Consider the following 16,753-nt stretch of genomic DNA (forward strand, 5'->3'; position numbering starts at 1 on the left):
CAAGTTCTTGTCTATCATCATTGTTCAAAAAAATAGTTCTTCCAACAAGCAGACGTTTTCTCCGCTCAACCAAGAGGTCTTTTCTCAAAAGCCCCCCACGACTTTTCTGGTCTTGGAAGAACTGTGCACAGAGCTCTACGCGCTTTCTCCAAGAGGTGTCCGTCAAGAGACCCCGTATCCCGAGATCCTCAAGAGTAAAGGGTGCCCGCGAAAACACACGCTCATTTCAAATGAGGAGGTTCAGTGTCTTCTGCCGCTTAGCATTTGCGACTATACTGATTTCTTCGCTGGTCGCAACCACGCGCACACCGTGGGAACGCTCTTCCGCGGCGCCGCAAACGCTCTGCAGCCAAACTACAACCATCTCCCCGTTGCATACCACGGCCGCGCAAGTTCCGTCGTGGTATCAGGAACACCTCTCCACCGCCCCTGGGGCCAAGTCCTCCCTAACCCTCAAGCCAAAGAGCCCGTGTTCCAACCCTGTGCCCGACTCGATATCGAGTTGGAGCTCGGTATGTTTATCAGCAAGGGAAATAAGCTCGGTGCTCCTGTTGATGTGAATAATGCGGAGGAGCATATTTTCGGATATGTTCTTATGAATGATTGGAGTGCGAGGGATATTCAACAGTGGGAGTATGTTCCGCTGGGGCCGTTTAATGCCAAGAATTTCGGGACGACGATCAGTCCGTGGGTTGTTTTGGCGGATGCGTTGGAGGGCTTTAGGGGGAGGGGATTGGAGAATGAGGTGCCCCCCAAGAAGTATCTTGATGAGAAGAGGGAGGACTCGATCCTTGATATCAACCTTGAGGTTTCTATTACCAGTAAGTTATCGCCCCCAAGACTGCCCAATAGAGTAATGCTGACTCAGAGAAGCCGCCAAGGGTAACAAGACGAAAATCACCCAAGTCTCATCCCAGAACCTCCTCTGGTCCTGGCCCCAGATGATCGCCCACCATTCCGTGTCTGGGTGTAACTTGCGCACAGGAGATTTACTCGGTTCAGGAACGATTTCTGGCCTTGAGCCGGGAACACAGGGAAGTCTTCTTGAGCAGACGATGGGCGGGAAGCAGTTTGTCAAGTTGGAGGGAGGAGAGGAGCGTAAGTTTATTCAGGACGGTGATAGTATTACTATTACCGGCTGGTCTGGTAATGCTGAGGATGGCCTTGTTGGGTTTGGAGAGTGTGAGGGTACGATTATTGCTGCTGTTCCTCGGGACTAGAGAGTCATTAGGGGCTGCTAGCTTAAGTGCTTATTTAGACTATAGAATCTGCAATTCTTATTCTCACATCATTTCATTTAAGTGGTTACACAACGTGATACATGGAAACTTTTGAATCTATCCTCTGATCTTCTTAGCAGATTGTTGTTGATCACGAAACCGGTGCTTGAGTCCCTTCGTATCCTCATAGCAAATGCGTCAGGTACAGGAATATTATGGCTTTCATATCTTGGATCAGAACATGTCGGAATTTGAGGTAATCGTGATCAACCTTCACATGTCTTAGTAATTTCGCTCAAAAAACTATATCCACAAGACACTATCCGGACTAAGTGCCGGCATATACTTTTCTTCGTCGTATTCCTGCACAGCAGTGGAGCTCAAGATAGCTCCGGAATTGTCAGCTCAGGTTCCGAAGCAGGTACTTCATATAAACCTCCGAACCTCCAAATACATTTCTGCATATCTATATCCGTACTTCCTTCTCTCCACTCCACCAACTCATTAGATCATCCTCGCCAAATATTCATCATGTCCGGCCAAATCACCCGCGTCACCCTCTTCAAGATCCCCAAGGCAGAAGATCAACAGCACCTCGTTGACCTCTACAAGCAAATGCCCCAGAAAGCCACAAAGGTAACTCCAACCCAATCGCTCGATCCCTCTCCTCTAACCCTTCACAGGACGGAAAGCCTTATATCGTGTCTGTTCAAGCTGGAAAAGCGAAAGCAGACCAACGATCCCAAGGCTTCACAATCGTGGCTATCTCAACATTCGCATCTCAGGAGGACTTTAACTACTACGATACTCAATGCGCAGCGCATCTTGAGTTGAGGACTTTTGCAAAGAGTGTTAACGAGGGCGTTGCGATGATTTACTTTGAGAACGAGGTTCTATAGATTAAAATAAGATTCTCATATTAAGCCTTGGAATCTCATGGATATATCCTTCCCTTGCTCTGCAGCCATAGCATACTCTCCCTCTTCGCTAAACGTACTTGGAACAGGATGTAAGAATTGTTGTCCTTCACCGAACGCGTTGAAGAGATTTAGGAGGGATTCGCTCATTTGAAACATATCCGGTACTGAGTTTGCCACGTCTGCGTCGCCAAACATCATGTCGCCAAAGGAGAAAGACTCGTTTTCGGGCATTGCCATGGGGACTTGCTCTGCTGCATTGACTTCGACTTGCGGAGCATTCTGCTCGTTTGTCGGCCCGTTGTGCCCATTTTCATCATCCTTTCGAGCCTCACCCTCTTCACCGTTTTGAGGGAAGCCGAAAGTGTTCATTCGGGGAATCATACCGCGAATGCTCTTCCAAAGTCTTTTGCTGACAATGTTGTGCCGTGATAATCCTCTGACTAGTTCAACGCCGTCTGAGAAGGTGCGTTTGCATGGCACGGAGAATATATCTGGGGCGTGACAGACTGCTAGGAAGATGACTGCCAAAGCACTTAGCAGGAAGTAGTTGAAGACATTCTGCTGTCGTTTGTAGATATCCGTCGTAGCGTGAAGATGGACCAAGACTTGAATGGTATCCTGCGCTATATCGACTACCAACCATGCGTTCTGCGGGTTTGCAGCTATGCTAGCTGTACTCATCAGATGATGCCGATAAATCAGGATACGGGCGTAATTGCCACGGAGGTACAATAGAGCACGGAGGCGATGTGGCAGTCGAGGTTGAGCTCGTGGTGCAAGACCAAGACGAGGATGACGAAGTCGGAGATGAGGTGGAATAGAGTCCAACCAATCTTGAGTTTTCAGATCAAGAATAGCAGCTGTATCATCCGGAATGGTTTGTGAGGCAGATCCAAAGGGAGGAATAGCTTCCCAGATTTTAGAGCATAGCTGGCCATATCCAACCATGCATTGCAGATACAAATACTCTTCATCCTATTCTCATCAGTCTTGATCATTAATCCCCGTGAGTGAACTTACGGGTTTCGGCAACTCTGGATCAACATCCTTATCGACCAGCGCAAACGATAGACTCGTTCCAAAACTCCATCGTCGATCAAGCACGTACACGCACCAAAACACCCGTGTAGCTAGGCGGCGAGAATCAGTGTCTTTGAAGTTATCCAAAAGACTCCTTTTCCGATGAAGCCCCATTTCCAGAGCTTGGCGCGCAGCTATTCCGATAGAACGCCACGCTAATAGCTCCTCGCCTGCGTGGAAGTAGTATATACTCTACTATTGTCAGTGCACCCTTGCACGATAGTGTTGGATTGGACGTACCAGCATTGCCAAAAGTTGAACTTCCTTCAAATCAACCTGCGGACTCAGAATGCTTGACACATTCGTCTGAACCGAGTCCACAATCGCCGTCGCCAACTCAAGCTTACTCGGCTCCTCCAACAATATCCCCGTCGATATCGCCACCTTTGCAATATCAATATCCTTACTACTCACCTTCCCCTCATCCTCAAACCCCAGCCCCCCACCACGAATCGCCTGCAATATCTCTTTCGACTGCGCGATATACTCCGCAATATCAATAAACGGATACACAGATTCAACCTCCTCCTGGAAATTAACAAGATACTTTGTGATATCACTCGCCGTGCAGCAGTGCCAGAAACTTAGGTCGTTGATAGAGTCTAGGACTGGTTCAATAGGAGATTGGGCGCCGCTGGGGGGCATTGAGTCGAATTTGGGCACGCCCATGCGGTTTAGCGAGCGTTCGCTGACGAGGATACCGAATGCTGAACGCGTTGGACCGACGAACTGGGGCTGTTTGGGCATTTCGCCGCGGTGGGTGCTGGCGGGAGAGTGGGTTACTATGTTGTGGGATGATACGGTTGATGCATCTTGGGGATGGCTTTGGTGTTGGCTCTGGTTCTGGTCTTTGAGTTCCCGGACGACGCCGACAAGATCTGACATTTGTTGACGAAGCTCTGATAATTGATGGTTCAGAGCTTGAATATTTTGATTGCTGCTAACTTGTCAGCTTATTCCTTCAATTCAGTGGATTACTTACTCATCGGGTTTCTCTTTGGTAGCTTGTGTGCTGGTCGCGAACGTACACGTCAAGCCACCGGCGATACATCTCTCACACGTGTTATCCTCTGAGGGAATACACTTGAGTTTCTTTTTCTTACAATCATCACTACCCCAACCCAAGTCAACACTCCTTCACTCTCATCAATCACCATATGTTAAACTCACCAAGCAACAGAGGTATATTTGCCCCTCTTACTCCTTGGAGCAGGTGTATCAGCAACACTCTCAGCATCGGCCGAGTTCCGCTTTTTCGGCTTTAGTACCGGGTGCTCTTCAGACATGACGACAAGAACGCTGTAAACAATTTCCGAGAGGACAAGAATCGACTGAGGGGTCTTGGATTGGAAATCCCTGGTTAAAGAGGGTTTCTCGGAAATCTTCCGAGTTTTCCGAGTCGGAAGACTAAGGTTTGCGGGGTTGGACGAGCTAGAGAGCTTCTGGACTGTGGGGTTACACTTGGCGTATTTTCGTGTTGTGGAGGGTAGGTATTGACTTTGAAGTGGTATATAGAGCTGAAAGAAATCCGTGTTCGAAAATTCTTACTCCCTTAGCAATCGAATTCATCAAGTCTTCATCATGACGATCGCTAATCTCCTTGTTTCGCTGAATAACCAAGTGCACGAGAACAAGGGTCAGTCCCTCCTCGTGACACTCCTGATTGGGCCATTGATCTACATCTTCATCAACGAACTCATTCGTCACAATGCGAGGATCAGCAATCTGAAAGGCCCTTCTGGGTTACCGCTAATCGGCAATATTTGGGACATTCACATCAACGCCGCTGAGAAGTACCGCGCTTGGGCGAAGAAGTACGGACCCGTTTATCAGATTCAGCTGGGAAATATTCCTATCGTTGTCGTCAATTCTGCTGCGGCGGCGAGGAGTATTTTTGGCGCGAATGCACAGGCTTTGAGCTCGAGACCTGAGTTTTACACATTTCACAAGGTGAGCATACTCTGAGTATCGGTAATTTACAGGGGAGATGCTGACGGTCCAGGTCCTCTCTGATACTGCTGGTACTACAATCGGTACATCACCCTACAGCGACTCCCTCAAGCGTCGCCGCAAGGGCGCTGCCTCTGCTCTCAACCGCCCATCAGTCGCCACATACGTCGATCATCTCGATGTCGAAACCCGCGACTTTGTCAAGGAGCTTTTCGAGTATGGCAAAGGCGGCAGTATCCCCGTTGACCCTATGCCCATGATTCAACGCCTTTCTCTTTCTCTCGCACTTACTCTCAACTGGGGCATTCGTCTCAAGAGTCAAAAAGACGATCTTTTCTCTGAAATCACCCACGTCGAGGAAGAAATCAGTCGTTTCCGCTCAACCACCGGCAATCTCCAAGATTACATCCCTCTTCTCCGTTTGAACCCTTTTAATCTGCACTCCACCAAGGCGCGAGAGATGCGCAACCGTCGGGATAAGTACCTCACTGCTCTGAACAATGGTCTTGACGAACGTATCGCAAACGGGACTTATAAGCCGTGTATCCAAGCCAACGTGATCATGGACAAGGAAGCCAAGCTGAACAAGGACGAACTCACCTCTATCAGTCTCACCATGCTATCTGGCGGTCTTGACACGGTTACTACACAAGTTGCCTGGTTTGTTGCGTATCTAAGTCAGCATCCTGAGATTCAGGAAAAGGCTGTCTCAGAGATTAGGAAGTTCTACAGTGAGAAGCAGCCCATGTGCGATGAGCAGGATGATCAGAAGTGCGAGTATATCGTTGCGCTTGTGAAGGAGTCGTTGAGGTATTATACTGTTCTGAGGCTGGCGCTGCCCAGGGCTTCGATTAGGGATATTGTTTATGAGGGCGTTACCATCCCCAAGGGGACTGTTGTTTTCTTGAATGCTTGGGCATGCAATATGGGTAAGTCATTTCCGGCCTCTCCTTCGTGAAAGATATACTGACAATTGGTAGATGATCAAGTCTGGTCTGATCCCGAGGTCTTCCGTCCTGAGCGATGGTTCGAACAGCCCGATGCTCCTCTCTTCACATACGGAGTCGGTTATCGCATGTGCGCTGGCTCTCTCCTTGCCAACCGAGAACTGTACCTTGTCTACATGAGACTTCTCAACAGTCTCAAGATTGAGAAGTCTGACGAGGTGGATTGCCATCCTATCACTGGTAGCCTGGATCCTACAAGTCTTGTTGCTTTGCCTCGTCGATACAAGGCTATCTTCAAACCTAGAAACCCTGAGGCTTTACAAAAGGCTTTGGCGGTTGAGAACTAAGTAGGAGATGATTAGGGGTAGAAGGTGAAGGGGAATCTGTTGGGTGCTCTGTTTGAGCATGTCAAACGACTTACGGTCCATTTCTGTTACTATTGCATGGTGATATGGATCCTTCTGGACCATTGAACCCCTCTATTACTCTGTAGGCTAGATATAAATAACAAAAGTTAACACATGTGTCTTTCTATGGCCTTGTCTTGAATCCTGCCTCTGGGCCCCTCTCATTCTTCCTGATCCGCTTCAATCCATGTTTACTGCGCAGCCTTCTCAATAATCTCCACAACCTTAGGCAGAGTCTTCTCATTCAAAAATGGACAATGCCCAGCCTCTATCTTCTCCACATTGACAGCATCTCCCATAGCACCAACCATAGCCAACTGTCCCTGCACAGGAACCGTGTTATCAATCTCACAGACAACATACGTCTTAGGCACAGTGATATCCGTCGCGACAAAGTCGGCTGGTGTTTCGAGAGATGCGGTGCTGTGATTGACACATTCTCCGATTGCGTTCTCTGCTACCTCGGGGATGCAATCGTTGTAGAAGGCGTTTTGTGCTTTGTCGTTTAGGTAGCAAACCTCTTCCTACGCGTATGTTAGTCGTACTCTGGACCTTGACGGAAGGTTCAGGCTGCTTACTGTCCTATCGAGAAAGGGACCATGCTGGCCTCCGGCAGCAGTCAGAAGTGAAAGGCCCTTCACAGGAAGAGCAAACGCCGCGATATAGGCAACATGCGAAACACCGCCAGACAATCCCTTGGCCTCTTGTTCGTGAACCTGGTAGCCTTCAACGGCGGCGGAGCCTGGGATGCCTCCGTAGCTATGGCAGACCAAGACGATCCGCTTGCCTTCGTCAAGGGCCGGCTGAAGAGACTTGCGAATAGCTTCGACGTCGTCCAAGTGAGTTTTGCCCTTGATGTCTTCAGCTTTGCCAGCTGTGACGTTGTCAGGTTGGAGAACTGTGAAGCCCTTGTTGGTAAGCGACTGCACGAGGTTTTGGTAATGGCTTGCGCGATGCCATGCGCCTTGGACGATGGCGATGACGGGCTTTTCCGAGTTTGTAGACATGATGTGATAAAATGAGTTCTTTGAGGCGCCCGCGTAACGGGGAGCTAAGTGAGATGGAAGCGATTATATATAGTTGAGGGTCAATGTCAGCACTACCAGCGCCTTGCACTACGGCGCTCCATCGGGCTTAGCAGCATCTTATTCTACATTCTTGATGTACCTCATTCTGGTGATTTGGCTGACAGTGCTGACGATATCGAATCCTGTCAGCGATAAACGGCAGGGTATCAGCGGCAAGTCCGCCAATGAGAGGCTGAGCTATCACTTGTAATGCATGTCAGCTACAAAGGTGAGAGTAGGGCTGATAGTTGATTGAGAAGAAAAGTCTAGACCTTTATACAATCCTGTTCTGCACTCCACGTGTTCTATACCTTATACCATCTCATGCTTGAAACCCCAAATTTACAGCTTGAAAGGACTCTGAGGCGGGCTCGCACCCATAGATAGCTCCATACTGTTATCAATCTTTTCCATCGTCTTCTTGAAGCCCTCCCTCCCCGCAATCCTCTCAAGATACTTCAAAATATTAGGATACTCCTCCAGACTATACGGCGAAAAGTATCTCATCGTCGTAAGCGGAAACATGACCATGATATCAGCAGCCGTAAACTCTTCTCCTGCAAGCCACTCATTATTCTTAACACGCTCATCCAACAACTTCAGCGCCTGTCTCGACTTGACTTTTCCAAACTGCACGACAGGATTATCATCGCTGAGCTTAGCAGAACGGATCAACATGATTCGACCTAATGCTGTTTGAAGAGTTCCGTCGACGTAGTGCCACCAGTACAGAAAATCAGCATATTCTGGGTGGCTTGGGGGCAGGAAGAGGGAGCCGTTGGCGTATTTGTGGCTGATGTATTCGATGCATGCGCAGCTTTCGGCGAGGGTTGTTGAGCCGTCTGTTATGACGGGGGCGGCGCCCATGGGGTGAAGGGCCTTGAAGTCGGCGGGTGCGAGGAGGGGAGAGCGTTTGTATTGTTTGAGATCATAGTCAATGCCGAGTTCTTCGCAGAGCCAGGGGATGCGCTCTGATTGGGAGACTTGGAGATGATGGACTGTGAAAGGCATTTTGATGTAATTGTCTGAGTTGAATATGATTGAGAATTGTAGAGTCAAAGGTTATAAGGTTGACGCGTTGAGAGTTTCTTATACTACTCGACTTCAATCGTCATTATGGAGTTCATGTTTTCCGTGCCGAGGCATTTACCGGTCCCACTATCTAGCTCACGATTTCATTGACCAATGATATAATTTACCGACTCGGAGAATGTCACCACTAATACGATATCGCCTGCGCTAAAATGATTTGTCATATGATAAAGCGAGGCTCTAGGGTATTTCCAGATCGAGACCCAAGTCCCATGAGGTTTGATCTGTTTCTAAGAACGATAGATCGAAATTGTCGTCGACGAGAAAAAGACCCGCCATATCAGCATCGATAAGGGAGTTGAAGATATCCAGAGTGGGCCATTCACTGGGCCCCGAGGCGAACTGGTTCGGAGTTTGTGGAAGGGTCGTGTTCGGGTTATTCGTATTCGCTGAGTGGTCTAAGAAGTTTCTTGAAGCCTGACGATCAAGTGTTATGTCACCACTATCTGCAACACTGGCGATTGTTGGATCTGAGGTCTCGTCTCCAGCTTTGACATATCCATTCTCGTCAGACCGCAACATGCCAGCAAACTGTAAAATCGACGATTTTGCAAGCGACGCATCAACGTCAAAGTCAACAAGTGCCGAAATGTTCATGTACTTGGGTTCTCCACATATTCTAGGTGGGTTACGTTTATGAACGTTATGAAGGCAGCGCACGTAGAGTTGCTGTCCTCGCGTTAGTCTCAGCGACAGCATATTGATAAGCCAATACGACTTACCAGTAATGAAGCTAGCTTCCAGTAATTCGACATTCCTTGTATCATCTTGACATTGGCGTCGATGTTGGATTGAGCTCGCTCTCTAACTGATGGCTCGGAACACCAAAGAAAAGGGATCTGAATAGCACAGCTTGAGTAAGCTGCATATGCGACAAATATCGGCATCGAACTGAGCGGAAAACTGGCAGTTAATGTCGCAGAGATGAGACTGGAGATTGCAGTAGCGTGGTCAAACGCGACTTGTGCAGATAATTGTCTGGCTGATGAGTAAGTCTTATCGCCTTTTGACCAGCAGAAGAGCGGAATAATGGATGAGTGCAGTGCGCAGAGGGATTGATGATAGACGAGGTTGGTGAGAATGATCTTGGGCAAGTCCTTCTGCGATATACTTGTGACAAAAGGCGCGTCAAGTTTAAAGCTGCCTGAGACGTTATTCCACCATGATGAGATGTTGTTCTCAACCCTGAAGATCTCTTGAACACGCAAGTTGAGATCTCCCTCGGATTTAACAACAGTCACGACAGACGACCTGTCAAGTCAGCAGAAGTGTCTGATCGTTGAGGTTCAACTTACCAGAGATTGAGGCCGCGTATAAGCTCGCCAAAAATACTTGCTAAGCAAACTCCATTCGCAATTGTTGCGATTGCTGAGTGTGAAGACCCAACTGCAAAGTCTTCTTCAGACCAAGGCAGTGGTAGATTCTCAATATCAGCAATCGCCTCGAACCGGAATAACTTCTCACAACTGAAGCAGTGGAATAAATAACATGCCCAGAATCGTCTTCGTCGTAATTCGGCTTCGAGCGAAGAGCCGTTCTTTGGACCTGTCCCATTTATGTGGAGGAGTTGACAGGCATTACCTGGTCAAGTCAGCAATGAAAAGGTCCAAAGTGGGTGGACGTACCCTTGTGAAGATAGCTTATCCTCCAGGAACCCTGACTATGCCAGAACAGCGATAGATTGCAGAACGTCACGAGATTATCATCGCTGAGTTCTTCTGCGTCTTGGAAGACAAGTGCTCCGGCTTTTTTAGCCCACTTCGTCATGAGGCCTTGTTCTTTGAGGGTAGCCTTCCCGGTTTCGTTGCGATAGAAACTTGATAGCTTGTCAGCGAGGGAGCACGGTGGTGAGATTGGATTCTTACTTGGCGCCCCAGGCGCAGATGCTAAGAAGAATATGAGGCTTGACGGTCTGATCTGCAAGTGACTGCATAAAGATGGTTTTGTGTAAGAGAAGAGTGGATTGATAGACATTGTCAAAGTATAGTTCTACGAGGGTGTTGACTAAAGACGGAGCGATGCCTTGAAAGAAAGCATGGTTTGAGACAGACTCGGCGTTGAGATTAGCTGGCAGCGCAACTGGGGCTAGACGCCTCGACCCAACAGATTGGGATGCTCCATTTGCAGTTACAGCTCTTGTAACGTTTCTCTTTTGTCTAGGATGGATTAGGTTGGTCCCGTATTCGCAGGTGTTCTTCAACCTGACGCATCGCTTACAGCTGGGTCGCTCTCCGGAGCAGCGAACCTGGACGGCAAAGTTAATAAGACCGAGGCCGTTTTAATTTACTCGTTCAGACCTTTTGCTTTTTACAAACATCGCAAGCTTTGCTCGGACGTCCTGGTGCATTAGCCATTGCGGCATATGGAGATTGTAAGATTTCTTTCGATGCATGTCAGCAACAGATAATCGCCAAAGGGAAAATGATAACCCGACGCCTGCACACAAGCATTACAGCACTAAAGCTCACCAACAGCATCTTCACCGATCAATCAACCAGCCAACACCTCAAACTCAATTGAGATACCCAATAACTAATGCAACGGACAAAGCTCACCCGATTCAACTTCTCTCGTAATTTAGGCTTTTCTCGCTAGCGGGCCGATTGGTGGTTGCCAATTATCCCGGGGGGCATCCCAGCGCCAAGAGTCCCTATGATTGAAGCGTCTACCAAACCAGCGGGGGATCGACGTGCAAATTGGGGGGCTCCCCCGCAAAACAAACAAGCATAAACGGCTGTGATTCTAAGACGAGGTATGACGCCGTTGGGGGACTTCTGTGCCGTCGGGCGGAGATGCACCGAGGTAGCTATAAAATGCAAGCATTTCCGTTTGGTTGTACACATTAGAGAGCTTCTCAATTGGTTGTACAAATAACAGAGTCGCCAATTGATTGCCACTATGACTCTCTTCTCTGTTCTTGCATTCGCTGCGCTAGCGAGTGCAAAGTGGATTGTCCCCGGTGCACGATGGTACGATACCGATGGAAACCTGTTCAACGCTCATGCTGGCGGTCTTTGTGTCGACAGGGAGAGCGGCAAGTTCTATTGGTTTGGTGAACATAAAACTGAAGAGCAGGAAGAAGGCGGCGGTATCTCGGTCTACAGCTCTGATGACCTCGCTACGTGGGAGTCTCACGGTTTGGCCCTGAGTTTGTCTCCCAAATTGACACTTGGGATTGTTACTGACGTGTTACAGAGCCTGAGGAAGGTCACGAGTTTGTTTCGCCAGAGAGTATCATCCAACGACCCAAGGTGCTCTACAGCGAAGAAACAGGAAAATACCACGTATGTCCTCCCCTTGTCATCCAACCACCAAGCTGACTTTGTGTCCTTAGATGTGGTGGCACGCCGACGACCGCAACTACAGCCTTTTGCTCCAAGGCCTCGCAACATCCGACAACATCGCCGGCCCCTACAAATTCCAACACGCCGTCTCCCCCCTCGGTAACTGGTCTCAAGACTTCGGCGCCTTCACCGACTACAAGACCGGAAAGTCGTACGCTCTCTACTCTAACGGCGATAAAGTCCAGGGTCGAGATGTTTACTTCAGCGAGTTTAACAAGAACCTCACGGATGTGGAAAAGGTCACATTTCGGTTTAATAAATATGACTTTGAGGCGCCGACTATTATTCAGACGGAGAAGAGCTACTGGACTTTTATGAGTCACAAGACGGGGTATCGACCTAACAGTAAGTCTTGATGGGATGGTAGTGAGGGTGAGGGCTAATTGGTGTAGATGTTGTGGCTATGAGGGCTGATAAGCTTGAGGGCCCGTGGTCGCAGCCTTTCTTTGTTGCGCCAGCTTACACGAGAACGTTTAGTACGCAGAGTGGCTTCTCGTGGAGGATCAAGGGCACCAAGAAGACGACTTATCTCTACATGGCTGACCAGGTATGACGCCCTCTATTCTGTTGCAAGTCGAAGCTGACATTTTGAAGTGGGATCTGCCGTCGATTTGGGAGAGTCGCAACGTCTGGCTTCCTATCGAGATTGACGAGGAGAACAAGAGTGTCAAGGTCGTTTGGCACGATGTTTACGACTTGAATGTGTAGGTCTCCATTGTATTGAATACTGCGTCTGTACTGACTGCTTGTAGCAAAACTGGTGAATGGAAGCCTATCAAGGGCAAGACTTACCCCTCCAAGAACGCCAAGTTTGCTGGGGACGCTCACCTCCAAGAAGCTGTACGTCAATCTTGTCGAGTTTATAGAGGGTTACTAATGACAATGATTAGACCTTTGGAACAGACCATGTCATCGCAACTGGCATCTACGGCAACGACAGCACCGCAACATTCACAGTCGAAGGTCAAGGCGCTGACCAATGGGTATCTTTCTACCACCAAAGTAAATCCCCCTTTCCTCCATTCCCTCCTTTTTACATACTAATAACCATCCAGATATTGATGACATGGGCTTTGGCGACCAGCCAATGGGTCAACCTGATCGCATCAATGGTACCTGGGCAATCCGACGAATCAGCAGTGTTGTCGTCAACGGCGATAAGGACAAGGTGCACACTCTATGGCAGAAGGATACTCACAAGGGAATTATTCTATCAGCTCCCTTGTTGCTACCCCTTAAGAAGGGCAAGAACACTATTACTGTCGGCGGATTGAATAACGGGAAGGATGTCAAGGGTGCGGATCTGGATAGAATTGTGGTTTATCCCCCTGAGAAGAAGAAGGGAAAGAGGAGCTTCTTTGGCATCTTTTAGATAATCTATTCTTAGAATTAGATGGTATGAAGAGACTCAGTTGAGGTGATAAACCTGACCTTTGACCTACTTGCTGAAGTTGCTTCAAGATTCCGTCAACGTACTGGCTCGGCACTATGAATGCGCGCCATCCGTCCGGCAGTCAGGCCTAAGAGACACGTCGCTCATCTCTGAATAACCTGGCATATTTGAACGATGAACTGTGTTTATCTAGTATGGACGAAGCACACTGGCACGGCCAGTGAATCCTCGCGCTGAAAAGTCTGTTCTCCATCGGTCCTTGGATTGTGCAGTCGCCTTCAAGTTTCCAACTAACACAGAATGCTTTGTTTCAAAACCAACCAGACTCCAGATGAACTCCTACTTCTCCCTTGTTTGTCGTATGTCTTGTTCAACACCATTCACAAAGGCCACTGACTTGCTTAGCTCTCACAAACAAAGCTCATTGTTCATCGCCATGAACAACCACAATGAATCACAGCCCAAACCATAGAGCAGTGTCACAACCCTCAACATGCCATTATAAAACCTCCAATTCCTTGGAAACCAGTTGAAGCCTGCCAACCTTTCCAACTTCTGCGTCAAAAACAGCCCACCTGGTAAGAAGATCACCGTCAACATGACGCTCTTTCCTTGGCCAACTGCTCTGCCTTCGAAGGAACACATTCCCTCTCGAGTACTTCCATCTCTTTTGCTGATCGTTCCACTGATTGCAAGTTTGACTTGTGTTTGGCTTCTCGTCAACGATATCTGGACACAGGTGTTCTGTACGCTCTTCACACTGAGATATCTCCGTTTATTCGGACATGTTTTTGGATCGTGGACCTATCGTCCTGCAAAGGTAAAGCAGGATCCTTCGTTTTCAAGGAATGATGTAGCTGTTATTCTTCCAACCATCGATCCCCATGGTCCTGACTTTCGGGAGTGTGTGGAGAGTATCCTGGCGAATAATCCAGCGTGCATTCTGGTCGTCACGGTTGGTGCTGTTCTTCGGGAGGAATGTCAGACTGTTCTCAGAAAACTAAGCGTCGATGCTCCGCATACTCAGATTCTTGTCTCAGCGCTTTCTGAACCGAGTAAGAGGCGACAAATCACTCATGCAATGCCAAGCGTCACATCAGCTATTACTATCTTCGCAGATGACCATGTTTTCTGGCCAAGGAACTTTATCCCTTCTATTCTTGCGCCCTTTGAAGACCAGAATGTCGGCATGGTGGCGACCAAGAAACGAGTTCGGCGAACAACGCCTGGAGTCTTGACATGGCCTTCCATTGTTAACTTCATCGCGTGCAATTACCTCCAGCGTCATAACTGGGAACTCCGTTCATCTAATGCTATCGACGGTGGAGTATTCGTTATCTCGGGCAGGACAGCAGTTTACCGCACAGAATTCCTCAACAACACTGACCTCCTTCAGCGTTTCTGCCATGAAAAGTTCTGCTTTGGGCTTTTGGGTGGTGAGGGGCTAGGCCCTGATGATGATAACTTTTTGACCAGAGAAGGTATGAAGAAGAAGTGGCTTGTCAAGTTTCAGGATACAGAGGATGCGACCATTGAGACGACGCTCGGTGAGTGGCCCAAGTTTAAGGATCAACTACTTCGCTGGGCACGCACGACTTTTCGCAGCAATCCAGTCATGCTTCGTGATCCGGCTTTTATCTCTCGGTACACATGGAGTTGCTTCATGGTGTACTGGGCCGGCCTTCTCACCTTTGCTATAGTATGGGATGCGCTGCTCATTACGACCTTTGTTCTCGCTGAAAAGTCCGGTGGCGCTGAATTGGTAATCTTCTTGATCTTTATGTTCTGGACAAAGGTCATCAAGATCATCCCGCACTTTCTTCAGTATCCTTCTGATTTTCCACTCGTTATTTGTCAGATTGCGTTTGGGTATGTACATAGCTTTATTAAGCTTTGGGCGCTGGTTACGTTTTGGGATTGTGATTGGTCCGGGAGGAATCTGAATGAGATTAATCCTGAGCATGTTGGCCTTGATACGTCGTTTTATGAGATTTAGTAGTGACAGCATTGCGAGACAAGTTGGGACGCATTCTGGTATCGAGCTTGGTAGGGGACATAAAATACAATGCCTGAGATTGATGCTAAACTGAGCCATGTAACTGAAGCATCTTGTGGTGATGCGTCGCCAAATCTTGTTCAATTGTCTGTTAATTATGTAAGCAATAACCTGAATACTGACTCTATTCTATCGTGGAACCCTTTCTGTTCCTTTATGCTAGGCTTTTCAGCTTAAGCTTAAGCTCTTTGCATACTTTGTAGAGCTGTGAAGCCAGTGGTAAATACCCTCGCGGATCTGCCACGTATATATGCGTGGGATTAGATTAGATTATAAGCTAAAAGTTTGTCTTGAGCTTTTAGGTTCAAAGGTGGTACTCTTCCTGGCGTTTGTGGTCGAGGAATGTTAAACGTCCACGTCCGATGTGTTTCCCTGGTATTCGCCCCTCAGAGAAGCTTTAAGGTAAACCTTTCTCCTCGCAGGATCTTGGTTGGACCAGATATAGCTGAGCAAACAAAGGTGCCAAAGATGAGTTTTAGATCCATTAATGACTGAACACGTCTTCATCATGAAACTTAAGCTCCAAGAGCTCGTAGAGGGAATTTATTTGCTAGACGAATCAAATTGTAAATATGGCCCCGTCAATCATGATATACAAAAGGTAATAGGCCATAAATAGCAGGTTTTATTTCAAACACACGTTTACCAACAGGGTTCAAATCCATACCACGAAATCCACATATGGATCCATAATGTGGATCCATATCCATTCCATTCCATTCCACGTGGGCTTCAGCATTTCCATATCCACGCCACGAAGCCCCTTCCACATGTTCCACATGTGGAAATCGTGGAATATTTTAGGTGGGGTTCGAAAATACCTTGATTTCCTTGTGAAATCCCGCATATCCTAAGTACTTTCTATCACCCACAACAACACAACATCGATTTGCCACCCCATTTTCCTCCGTACACAATGAGTCCATTCTGGGGGCTTCACTGTTACTCGCGTTACTACCCCAAATCGAAATGGCCACTCCCCATCCTACCAAGTCAACCACATCCGTTCCAGAACGAACAGAAGAGGACAATCAACGGCTCTTTCAGCTCTACAAAAGCTGGATCTTGACGGAGAGAGACGGCAAGGCGCGTCTATAGGTATATCGGTTCGGCTACGAATATCCAGCATAACAAGAAACAGGAACGTCGGTGGGTGTGTTGCCTTTGCGTCAAGCAACGGCGGATTTTAATGGACCAATGACAAAAACATTGACGTCACCGAGGGCGGGCGGGACCCATTAATTACCATTGTTGGACGAAGTAGGTTTCCATTCCAC

At 48.1% G+C, this 16,753-nt stretch overlaps 9 protein-coding genes across 9 annotated transcripts; 5 read left to right on the forward strand and 4 right to left on the reverse strand.

Annotated features, from left to right (window-relative positions):
* Nucleotides 1–230: 230 nt before the first annotated feature.
* FOXG_07486 (fumarylacetoacetase) lies at nt 231–1,320 on the forward strand (the record flags this gene model as incomplete). Its single annotated transcript, XM_018386069.1, has 3 exons — nt 231–238; nt 262–821; nt 874–1,320. The coding sequence occupies 3 exons, from the start codon at nt 231–233 to the stop codon at nt 1,218–1,220; spliced, it is 915 nt and encodes a 304-aa protein (XP_018243174.1). The 3' UTR covers nt 1,221–1,320.
* Nucleotides 1,321–1,751: 431 nt separating this feature from the next.
* On the forward strand, nt 1,752–2,119 carry FOXG_07487 (uncharacterized protein; the record flags this gene model as incomplete). Its single annotated transcript, XM_018386070.1, has 2 exons — nt 1,752–1,856; nt 1,904–2,119. 2 exons carry the CDS (start codon nt 1,752–1,754, stop codon nt 2,117–2,119), a joined length of 321 nt encoding a protein of 106 aa, XP_018243175.1.
* Nucleotides 2,120–2,134: 15 nt separating this feature from the next.
* Nucleotides 2,135–4,506, reverse strand: FOXG_07488 (uncharacterized protein; the record flags this gene model as incomplete). The annotated part of the gene is made up of 5 exons (XM_018386071.1): nt 2,135–3,115; nt 3,161–3,412; nt 3,461–4,157; nt 4,203–4,355; nt 4,391–4,506. 5 exons carry the CDS (start codon nt 4,504–4,506, stop codon nt 2,135–2,137), a joined length of 2,199 nt encoding a protein of 732 aa, XP_018243176.1.
* Nucleotides 4,507–4,736: 230 nt separating this feature from the next.
* FOXG_07489 (3-hydroxyphenylacetate 6-hydroxylase) lies at nt 4,737–6,652 on the forward strand. The gene is made up of 3 exons (XM_018386072.1): nt 4,737–5,170; nt 5,223–6,099; nt 6,151–6,652. Exons 1-3 carry the CDS (start codon nt 4,802–4,804, stop codon nt 6,462–6,464), a joined length of 1,560 nt encoding a protein of 519 aa, XP_018243177.1. The 5' UTR covers nt 4,737–4,801; the 3' UTR covers nt 6,465–6,652.
* On the reverse strand, nt 6,582–7,796 carry FOXG_07490 (uncharacterized protein). Its single transcript, XM_018386073.1, has 2 exons — nt 7,103–7,796; nt 6,582–7,048 (listed from the first exon to the last, which is right to left on the reverse strand). Exons 1-2 carry the CDS (start codon nt 7,529–7,531, stop codon nt 6,716–6,718), a joined length of 762 nt encoding a protein of 253 aa, XP_018243178.1. The 5' UTR covers nt 7,532–7,796; the 3' UTR covers nt 6,582–6,715.
* A 25-nt stretch (nt 7,797–7,821) lies between these two features.
* On the reverse strand, nt 7,822–8,727 carry FOXG_07491 (glutathione S-transferase). Its single transcript, XM_018386074.1, has one exon. It carries the CDS (start codon nt 8,600–8,602, stop codon nt 7,934–7,936), a length of 669 nt encoding a protein of 222 aa, XP_018243179.1. The 5' UTR covers nt 8,603–8,727; the 3' UTR covers nt 7,822–7,933.
* Nucleotides 8,728–8,863: 136 nt separating this feature from the next.
* Nucleotides 8,864–11,037, reverse strand: FOXG_19495 (uncharacterized protein; the record flags this gene model as incomplete). Its single annotated transcript, XM_018399717.1, has 6 exons — nt 8,864–9,352; nt 9,406–9,934; nt 9,979–10,264; nt 10,309–10,499; nt 10,549–10,928; nt 10,981–11,037. 6 exons carry the CDS (start codon nt 11,035–11,037, stop codon nt 8,864–8,866), a joined length of 1,932 nt encoding a protein of 643 aa, XP_018243180.1.
* Nucleotides 11,038–11,472: 435 nt separating this feature from the next.
* Nucleotides 11,473–13,477, forward strand: FOXG_07492 (uncharacterized protein). The gene is made up of 8 exons (XM_018386075.1): nt 11,473–11,831; nt 11,879–11,967; nt 12,018–12,372; nt 12,420–12,574; nt 12,622–12,731; nt 12,780–12,867; nt 12,918–13,029; nt 13,083–13,477. The coding sequence occupies exons 1-8, from the start codon at nt 11,582–11,584 to the stop codon at nt 13,397–13,399; spliced, it is 1,476 nt and encodes a 491-aa protein (XP_018243181.1). The 5' UTR covers nt 11,473–11,581; the 3' UTR covers nt 13,400–13,477.
* A 541-nt stretch (nt 13,478–14,018) lies between these two features.
* FOXG_07493 (uncharacterized protein) lies at nt 14,019–15,416 on the forward strand (the record flags this gene model as incomplete). Its single annotated transcript, XM_018386076.1, has 1 exon — nt 14,019–15,416. One exon carries the CDS (start codon nt 14,019–14,021, stop codon nt 15,414–15,416), a length of 1,398 nt encoding a protein of 465 aa, XP_018243182.1.
* Between the last annotated feature and the right edge of the window lie 1,337 nt (nt 15,417–16,753).

The sequence above is a fragment of the Fusarium oxysporum genome, chromosome 4 (genome assembly GCF_000149955.1).
Source record: "Fusarium oxysporum f. sp. lycopersici 4287 chromosome 4, whole genome shotgun sequence".
NCBI classification, from domain to species: Eukaryota; Fungi; Ascomycota; class Sordariomycetes; order Hypocreales; family Nectriaceae; genus Fusarium; species Fusarium oxysporum.

Excerpts from the sequence above, each read along its gene's own strand:
- FOXG_07489 (XM_018386072.1), top strand. The coding sequence starts at position 4,802 with ATGACGATCGCTAATCTCCTTGTTTCGCTGAATAACCAAGTGCACGAG. Across the intron at positions 5,171-5,222 it reads AGTTTTACACATTTCACAAG|GTCCTCTCTGATACTGCTGG; the intron begins GTGAGCATACTC and ends CTGACGGTCCAG. Across the intron at positions 6,100-6,150 it reads TGCTTGGGCATGCAATATGG|ATGATCAAGTCTGGTCTGAT; the intron begins GTAAGTCATTTC and ends GACAATTGGTAG.
- FOXG_07490 (XM_018386073.1), bottom strand. The coding sequence starts at position 7,531 with ATGTCTACAAACTCGGAAAAGCCCGTCATCGCCATCGTCCAAGGCGCA. Across the intron at positions 7,049-7,102 it reads GTCCCTTTCTCGATAGGACA|GAAGAGGTTTGCTACCTAAA; the intron begins GTAAGCAGCCTG and ends ACATACGCGTAG.
- FOXG_07491 (XM_018386074.1), bottom strand. The coding sequence starts at position 8,602 with ATGCCTTTCACAGTCCATCATCTCCAAGTCTCCCAATCAGAGCGCATC.
- FOXG_07492 (XM_018386075.1), top strand. The coding sequence starts at position 11,582 with ATGACTCTCTTCTCTGTTCTTGCATTCGCTGCGCTAGCGAGTGCAAAG. Across the intron at positions 12,732-12,779 it reads GATGTTTACGACTTGAATGT|CAAAACTGGTGAATGGAAGC; the intron begins GTAGGTCTCCAT and ends GACTGCTTGTAG. Across the intron at positions 13,030-13,082 it reads GGTATCTTTCTACCACCAAA|ATATTGATGACATGGGCTTT; the intron begins GTAAATCCCCCT and ends ATAACCATCCAG.